Source organism: Gossypium hirsutum, chromosome A10 (assembly GCF_007990345.1).
Source record: "Gossypium hirsutum isolate 1008001.06 chromosome A10, Gossypium_hirsutum_v2.1, whole genome shotgun sequence".
Taxonomy (NCBI): Eukaryota; Viridiplantae; Streptophyta; class Magnoliopsida; order Malvales; family Malvaceae; genus Gossypium; species Gossypium hirsutum.
In genome coordinates, this window is record NC_053433.1 from 79,310,139 (window position 1) to 79,318,988 (window position 8,850).

An 8,850-nucleotide genomic window follows, 5' to 3' on the forward strand; every position below is an offset into this window, starting at 1 on the left:
CTATCATTGTTGTAAACAAGAAAAGTAAACACATAGCAAACATTCTTGGATTAAATTAAAGAAAAGAAATATTAAACCCAATTCAAAGTGACTGCCATCCAAGACTCTAACTGACGAGGGCTCCTTCATTCCTTCACTTCGCTCCTTTGCTGATGGCTCTCCTAGGTAGCCGACCAAAGGCTCTTTAAGAAGCTAATTTACTAAAAATCTTTATACAAAGATGATGATAGGCGTGAGGGCTAAGACAGTTGAGAGAGGAGAGAATGATGAATGAGTGAGGGATGAAGGATGAGGGATGATTAGAAAAGTGAGAAATAGGGTCTTATTTATAGGTGAGGCAAGGGAGCTAGTTTGCTAAAAATAGGAGTGTCCATCTTTTCCAAATTCATCCAAGGGTGGTCGGCCTTTATTTGTGGAAATGTGGCTAATTGTTGCTTGATTTAAGTGCCACAACATCATTAGGATCAGGACTTGGTCAATTGCAAATCTTCGGGTAAATCTCTGATTTCTTAAACTCTTCAAGGACCTTGTGGAATTAAACCAAAATTTGATTTATGAACATCCATATGCAGCCAAATTTTGGGTGGACTTGGTCCTCCATTTGGATGGTTTTGTAATCAACATAAAGCTCTCAGACCTGTCTAGCAATAGTAGATAATTTAGAGGACCAAAGAATGTAATTTAGCCACTTTAATTAATAAATTTACTTAATTAATTAAAACCCAATTTATTAATGAAATATATTAAAATAAATTATTAAATATAACTTTATATTTTATTATTTAATTTAATCGTGCATGACCCACTTTATAGCTTAAAAATATAATAAGCTCAAATTAATATAGAATAAGCCATTTTCTACATGAAAACTATATAATAAAGCATAAAATCACATTTTAATAATTTCTATGTCCTAATTTCATATTTTCATATATTTCATTAATTATTAAGCAATTACTTGGTTTTAACAACAAATTTAATTAAAAAGGTGACGAATTATATAGGAAAAATCTATATTTTTCAGTTTACACATCCCTGGTAGCTACTGTGGATAGGGAACTACAACAAACAGAGGCTACTAGGAAGTTGTTACAGTTTCACTTGAAGAGATCCCAAGATCGGATGAAACAACAAGCTGACAAGCACTGAACAGAGAGGTAGTTTGAGGTAAAGGACTTTGTTTACCTGAAACTCCAACCTTATAGACAACATTCAATGAGGAGAATCCCGAATCAAAAGCTAACTCCCAAGTTTTTTAGGCCTTTCAAAGTGGAAGATAAGGTCGAAAAGGTGGCTTATAGGCTCAAACTTCCTCAAAGATCTCGTGTGCACCCCACCTTCCATGTCTCACAGCTAAAAAGGCATGTTGGTACAGCTCCTGTTCAGGCTTACTTACCAGTCATCGATGAACAACTTGGGCTAAGGAACCTGCTAAGATCTTAAAAAGAAGAATGGTGAAAAAGGGCAACATTGTGGTCACCGAGGTTTTAGTGGAATGGGCACACTCATTCCCAAAGGATGCTACATGGGAACCCTTCCAACAGCTCAAGGAGAAGTTCCCAGACCTTGATCCTTGAGGTCAAGAATCCTTTCCAGCAGAGGGTATTTGTCCCGAGCTAGAATTAAACCATGAAAAAACGAAGTGTTTCAGAGGAAAAAATGAATGAAACGATACGTATAAGAGTTTAGTTAAACGAGGTGCTTAGCTTCATTAATTACTGTTTAATTTACCATTTGTTTTAACCAACTTTTAAAGTTGTATTTCCTTAGATTTTCCTTTCCTTTATATTCGATGACAAGGACCAAAGGCAATTATGCAAAAATGAATGCTATTGTGCCAGATTTCTTCCTCTGATTTCTCTCAAATATCTGTCTTTTCTCTCTATTATCTCTTCTCTCTCCTGTCAACAGTCGTACCATTAGTATGCTTTTTCTAAACTTCTGTATACAACCATTCGTGTATGCTTTATGCATATATGTTACTGAAAATCTGATTTAATTGCTGTGATGTAACCTCCAAATGTTTGGCTAAAGAAAGGTCGAAATATGCTTTGTATCTAATATTAAGGAGGTTTGCCTTTTAATTTCAAATTTCAATGTTTGTTAATTTTCGTATAAAATATCAATTCTAACTTTCTATCACAAGTTGCTTACTGATATAATACGTAAAACTGAGACGTTATAATTCAAGCGTTCTTCATCGACACTAACCAAGTGCCAAATTGTGAATTAAACTGCATATTTCACTTTTACTCAATTCTTTATTGACACCAACAAATATTGAGTATAACGGTAAGATACATTGTACTCTAAAAAATACATTCGAATTTTCACGATATCGGAACATAAACAACAAAATGAACAAGAATGATAAAAAAATTCTTTACCCGCAGAGTACAATCCACAATTTTCAACTACTTTTTGAAATTACATGTAAGGTTTCCTAATGTTTTAATAAAATATACTTTCAAAAAAAATATCCAAAGTTATTGAAAATACAGAAAATTATAATTAATTAAGTTCAATAACTTAATTTAATGAATATATATTTTGAAAGTTCTTTAAGAAAACAAATTTATATGCACCAATACTAATTAATATCGATCAATAATGACACATGTCGGTAAAAACCAAAAAAAAAAAATACATTACCTGTATCATTTAGGTTTACCTCAATTAGTACGTATAGACTGAACGACTGGCAGCTTATGGTACCAAACACCAGAGTTTAAAGGATAACACCTTATCTGCGACATCAAAAACAAACATGCCATTGAAGTAGTAACACAAAAACAAGTGCCAAAAATATATTACTTATCAAAGGCAGTTTTAAACAACTGAATAAAAGCAGCTCCCCACTGTAACACCAATTTCTGAAACAATCATAAAGGACCTCTAATATGAACAAAACAGACTTCCGTGACATTCATAAAACTCATACGACAAGCTCATCCCTATCTATGGCCTCAACAGCTCAGCCGTTCAACCTGGCGATATAAGAAATGGAATGGATCAAAATTGGACAACTCCGTAAAACATAAACTAAACCGGATGATATTATATCTTAGCTCAATAAATGTCGAGTAGAAATGAGTAAAGAAAAAGGGTATGTGAAAAAACAAATGAAAAAGAATGGGTCTTATTGAACAATGGAGTGTAACCAAGATTTCAAACAATGGGAAACTCCCATAAATACCTCTGCAGTCCTATAGGCCTCTCAGTCCTTAATCCTTTGACGTGGTTGAGTTTACATCTAATGAAGAATCTTTCTGGTTGGGGGAAGGCATTGAACCTCTAGCTCTCATCTCCCCTGTTTGCTCCTGTTGATGATGCAGTTGATGTGGTGCAAACTGATGCTGATGCTGATGCTGATGCTTCTGTGAGTGAATCTGAAGTTGCTGGAACTGCTGTGCTGCCAGAAGAGTATGCTTGGCATGGTTATTTGGGTAGTACTGCTGACTAGCTCCAAAAGATGCAAAGTTCATTATTCCTCCACCATTCGGCATAGATTGAACAGTCAGCATCTTCAGATGCCAGATTTCCTCTTTCATTGCATCATTTAATGCTATCGAACAACAACAAAGGGAGAAAATATAATAAATATTAGCAACAATTAAAAAAGCTCAAATATGATTGAGGTGCAGCCTAACTAATTTGCAAGCCAAAAGTTGAAAACCTACTTTGAGAGCCATAAGTAACATTGAGCTAATTAATAACCTCTTTACACTCTCAACTGTAAGTAAAACTCATATCTACAAGAAGTCCACAAAAGGTCAACATTTCTGGCAGGGTATAGCACAAGATTAATATAATATCAATATATGTTATCACACTTGAAATGAAAGAGCTGAAGCTTGACTAAACAAGGAATGAGATAAAGAATTTCCATCATCAGGTTAATAACTTATCTAATCAATCTCCAAACTGTCCACATGTAGCTCATTAGTGAACGTTTTACTATAGCCCAAAGTTAAAAGGACAACTCCTTACTGCTACAAGCATAATATCACTAATAAAGTAATAAAAACCAACTAAATTGCATTAGATCTTATTATCTTCCTGTGGCATTTACACCAATCCCCGGTATCCCGAAAGCCCCAAACCCTATTCCCAACCATAACCAATTGCATACAGGCTTTTCTAGTCTGACCAAAACAAAATAGTATTGCACTACAACCACCGACCTCACATCCATACAACCTCACATCCATACTAATGGTTACAAGATCTCGAATCTTAGCCATTTCTCTCAATTATATAACTGATGGAAAAAGCAACACAAGTGCTTAAAGGAATTTAAGATATAGTTGGAACAATGGCAATAAACAATTATTTACTTATTACAGTAATGAACCTTTCTATCTTTAGGAAGAAAAAGTAAGAGATACTATAAACTGCTAATTCAATCAAATTAGTTCCAACTCTTTGTTGTACAGGAAATCACACTTAACTCCAAACAACAAGTTAAGCATATATATATAAACCTAGCATTCAATTATCGCTTATAACAGCATCGGAAATCCTATCACCAAAGGACATTTTCTAACATATGATCAAATGCTGTAACTCCTAGGGGTAAAATTGTTGCCTCCAGAGCATTTTCAAGTCTGAGAAACAACATATTGCACTCTTATGATGATAAATTAGCAGTAGGAAGTTCCCGGAAGTACTATTTCTTTACTAAAGTATAAGATCCATATCAGTGTATAATGACCTTCAGACAAAATAACAGCACATTGAAACAATGGGTAGCATCTCAGGAACCAGATGCCAATTGTACCAGTATTTGGACCACCCCCAGCTCAAGTTTATGACAATAAAGACTAAGGTGTAGATCTCTCTCCCTGCCTTCATACACACAGCACCCCTGCTATTAAATGTCTAGAACGGTAAGTATATGTGAAGAACGCATATCGAACTCATTGCAGCTTCAATCTAATTTACTATATCAGTCTCCATTCAACCAAATTATCACATGTAAAATCTTTCAAACCAGCAATAGATATCATACAGTCCATAATGTCTTTCCATTAATAATAATGATAATAATAATCATAGATCAATAAAGCAAGGATATTGGTTTAGCCGAAAAGTTTTCGGGAGGTACTCACCGTCTTGCAAGTGAACTTTTTGTTCCATTGCTTGCAAGCGCAGTTTCAACTCACTATTTTCAGCTGTCAAACCATTGGTGTCTCTCTGCTCATAAGTTACCATGAGAAGAGTCAAATGAATAATTAGATCTAAAGAATAAAAGAAAAGAAACATAAAAGTAAAAGAAAATGAAAACAGACCCTTGAATCTGGACACTGGTATAGGAAACAAAAGAATAGAAGGTGCTGGGCGAATGAAACTACCTGTACTAGAGTAAGCTGGGCAGAGAGTGATGTTGCTTCTGTTTGAAGTGTCTGTACTTTCCGCTCAAGCTCGGCTATATATCTCATCTTCCTTTCCTTTGACCTAGCAGCGGATTGCCTATTCGCCCAGATCCTATTACATGCCAAAGACAAGAAAACATGGCATCAAAGGGACAAAACATATCAGGGTAACAACATCCGTTCCTGTTCGGGAAGAGAAGAAATCAAATGGCAAGAGGAAGATTGTCTGAGTGAGAGGGGAAGAAGGGGACAGAATGAAAATTTATCAAGAGGCACAAACATGAGACAAAAAAAAAAAAAACAACTAAAACATAGGCAATTGCACTAGTTCTAAGCTAGTTTCAACTTAGAACATAGTTTCATTGTCTCTCTGCCATCATATCCTTATGGAAATGGTCTCAAACTTACAACAGGAGGCTTAATACTTGAATTTATCCCGACTAATTAAAAAATTAATAACATTCTAGGGGAGCACGATGTTCGATTCGTTCACTAACACGCAACACACCCATATCTCTATGTCCAGTCAAGAGTTCGATTACACCTACAATCCAAAATCTAAAAGCCAAACTCATAAAAAGGAAACTACAGGAAAAGAATAAAATCCCAACCTACTTTTATCATGAATCTTTTTAACTTAATTCATAATCAAATACTTAGCATGTCAAAGAAATTGAAATGAACCAAAAATAAAAAATTAGAACCTCTTAGCACGCTTGGGATCAATAAGAGCAAGCTCAGCAAGGTTAGCAGCGGACATAGCTTTCTTAGAATCAGCAGGTGAGACCTCTTCCGAACCAGACATAAGCATTTCCGGCTTAATACTCGTCGAGCCATCCATCGACTGGCTGTGTTGATGCCTTACTCTAGGCTTCATTGAAGACCCAATACCATTACTAATATTTTCCCCAGACGACAATCCCGACTTCGCTGGGACAGCCACCGGAGCAGCCGCTTCGGACGACTCGCCAACCTGACACGTGGAGGTGGCAGAAGAAGAATTGAACTTATCCATATCGAGATATATAGAAAACAAATCCTCCTCTGCTTCGTCCGAATACGAAGGCCCGTCGGCCGCCCCGACGATGCCGGTATCACTGTCGAAGCTAATATCATCAGGAAGAGTAAGTATTTCAGAATGGGCACGGCGGTGGCCTAATTTCTTTGGTGGATTATCAGGCATTTTGCTAATATCATGACTGAAATGATTGTTTTCCGAAGTTTGACCGAAACTACCCTTTTCGGTTTTCGGATTGAAATTGTTTGGAGCAATTCCAGAAGATGAAAAACCCGAAAATCGACCTGACGGTGGCAGTAAGCCAGGGGATTTATCCTTTTCCATTTAAGGAAAAATATAATATTGTCAGATTTTTTTCCTAAAAAAAGGAACTAAAATTCAAGTCAAATCTTTAGATTTTCCGAAGTAAAACCCAAAGGAGAACAAAGATCAAATACTTGGGGGGGCTGGGAATAAGTGTAAAAACAAATGGAAATAGCAATTAGAAAGGAAATACGTAAAAATAAAGTAAAAATTGACTGAGAAATTGGTTTAGCAAATGAAAAAGGAATATTTTGAGGGAAAAAAAAGAAATCCAACTCTAGATCTTCAAACTAAATGAAGGAAAAGAAGAAATCAGTTAAAATACAGGAAAAGAAAATGGGAGGAATGGACGACCAGCTTTTTACATATAAGGAATCGAATTGAAGGAAATCAATAACATGGCCGGAAAGGAATGGGAAGGAAAATACATTTCCTAGAGAATGAGAGATCTGAGAGACTTGACTCTTAGTTGATAAATTTCCTGCCATTTTTATAAATAGTTGCTGGCTGAAATTAGTCTGAATGTATTGTACATTTCAGACAGAAAATATCCTGAACAAAGTAGACAATTACTAGGGTGTCCTGAGGTACAGTGTTGTTTATGCTGGGGAAAACTGTAAGTTGCCGAGTGCGGATGTTGAATTAGATAAGCGCGGGTAAATATAAAAATATGGGACTTATTTGGGTGTGATTAGTGTGTACATATGAGCAATTGAGCCTGATCTTCTGGGATTAGATACGCCCCAAAAATTTTAATTCAAGTATTGCATATGATATTTAATTCTGTATAACGTATACTAGGTTTATGTCACATTCCTAACTATTATACTTATTAAAATTTTGGTAAAACTTTAATATAAGTTTTTGTATAGTTGATTTTAGTTTTTTTATTATTTAAATAAACATTTTAATTTTTTTTATTTTATGTTTAAAAAGTTAACATTTTAGTCCTTACACCTTTAACTTTTCTATTAATGAAATATCGTGACTTAACCAAATTATGAATAATTTAAACACAACAATTATGTAAAAAAATAAATAGTATCGAAAACAATTTTGGGGTAAAAGCAAAATCAATTTTTTACTTCTACCCATTCTTCGAAGTTGTTGTGTAGCTTTTTAATTTAATTTGATAATTGATTTAATGCAAAGACATTCTATTTACGACAATGTTAACCTGCAATGATTAAAATGTTTGCATTTTATGTTGGAAAATATGGATTTCGCATATATAATAAGGGTAATTACATGTTATTATTTACTATCTATTTGGAATATCAAAATCCCAAGATCCGCAGATTTTAAGAAATCGATGAATTCAGGTACACTTCTGCATCTAGTTTTGTTCTTGATTTATTATTGATGATTTGACATGACAGATTCTGGTTTACAGTTCTAATTTTATATTGGATATTATTTACAGTTCTAACAAGTGACATCCGAGCCTTGTCATGTTGAATTATTGAGAACAAATTAATTATTATTTTTTGATTGATTTGTTTTTCAGATTTTATGAATTTAATATTTCGATTATAAACATTAAATCTTTTAAATTTATATTAAATATTTTAGGGTTTGAAATAGAAATTGGCCAAGTGATGATGTTTATGAGGATTTATGTTGAAATTTTAGGGTTTTAATTTTTTTTATGAATTTGGTTTTTGAGGAAATTGTTGTGTGAATCAAATTATAGTTTATTTATATTTTTAAAATTAAAATTTTGTTAAAAGTCGATGTTGATGCTTGCGTTTCATTATGAAACCATATACATTGATTTTTCTTAAATTAATTATGCGTCTAATTTTTTAAAAAAAAAGGAAAATATGTTGAAAAAGATTATTTTGATTCTCGAATGAGGGTAAATTTTTATAGACTTATGTTTTACACCTTAACGTAGAAGTTGTTGCGCAATTAAATTCTGCTAATATTCGAATTGAAGCCCGGTTATTGAATTTAAATTATGAATAAATCATCTATGTTTCAACAGTGTTGCTTTGGTGTTAATTTTGTTCTTTAAGGCCATACATTTTATATATAGATAAATAAGAAAGAATAAATGTCAAGTAAATTTTGCTTCTTCTTTTTTTATGGCAAAGTTAAAGAATGAATGAATTTAATTTAGTAGTTATAAATTTTGGTATTCAATGTCACGAG

At 33.8% G+C, this 8,850-nt stretch overlaps 1 protein-coding gene across 2 annotated transcripts; it reads right to left on the minus strand.

Annotated features, from left to right (window-relative positions):
* Positions 1–2,368: 2,368 nt before the first annotated feature.
* Positions 2,369–7,328, minus strand: LOC107896926 (probable transcription factor PosF21). 2 transcript variants are annotated; one of them, XM_016822236.2, is made up of 5 exons: positions 6,080–7,328; positions 5,355–5,487; positions 5,112–5,196; positions 3,197–3,565; positions 2,369–2,747 (listed from the first exon to the last, which is right to left on the minus strand). In XM_016822236.2, exons 1-4 carry the CDS (start codon positions 6,715–6,717, stop codon positions 3,225–3,227), a joined length of 1,197 nt encoding a protein of 398 aa, XP_016677725.1. In that variant the 5' UTR covers positions 6,718–7,328; the 3' UTR covers positions 2,369–2,747; positions 3,197–3,224. The 2 variants fall into 2 exon arrangements, with proteins under 2 accessions (XP_016677725.1, XP_016677724.1); XM_016822235.2 differs by having other exon boundaries at positions 2,369–2,987; positions 6,080–7,249.
* Between the last annotated feature and the right edge of the window lie 1,522 nt (positions 7,329–8,850).

Excerpts from the sequence above, each read along its gene's own strand:
- LOC107896926 (XM_016822236.2), bottom strand. The coding sequence starts at position 6,717 with ATGGAAAAGGATAAATCCCCTGGCTTACTGCCACCGTCAGGTCGATTT. Across the intron at positions 5,488-6,079 it reads GATCCCAAGCGTGCTAAGAG|GATCTGGGCGAATAGGCAAT; the intron begins GTTCTAATTTTT and ends GGCATGTAATAG. Across the intron at positions 5,197-5,354 it reads CCCAGCTTACTCTAGTACAG|AGAGACACCAATGGTTTGAC; the intron begins GTAGTTTCATTC and ends ACTTATGAGCAG.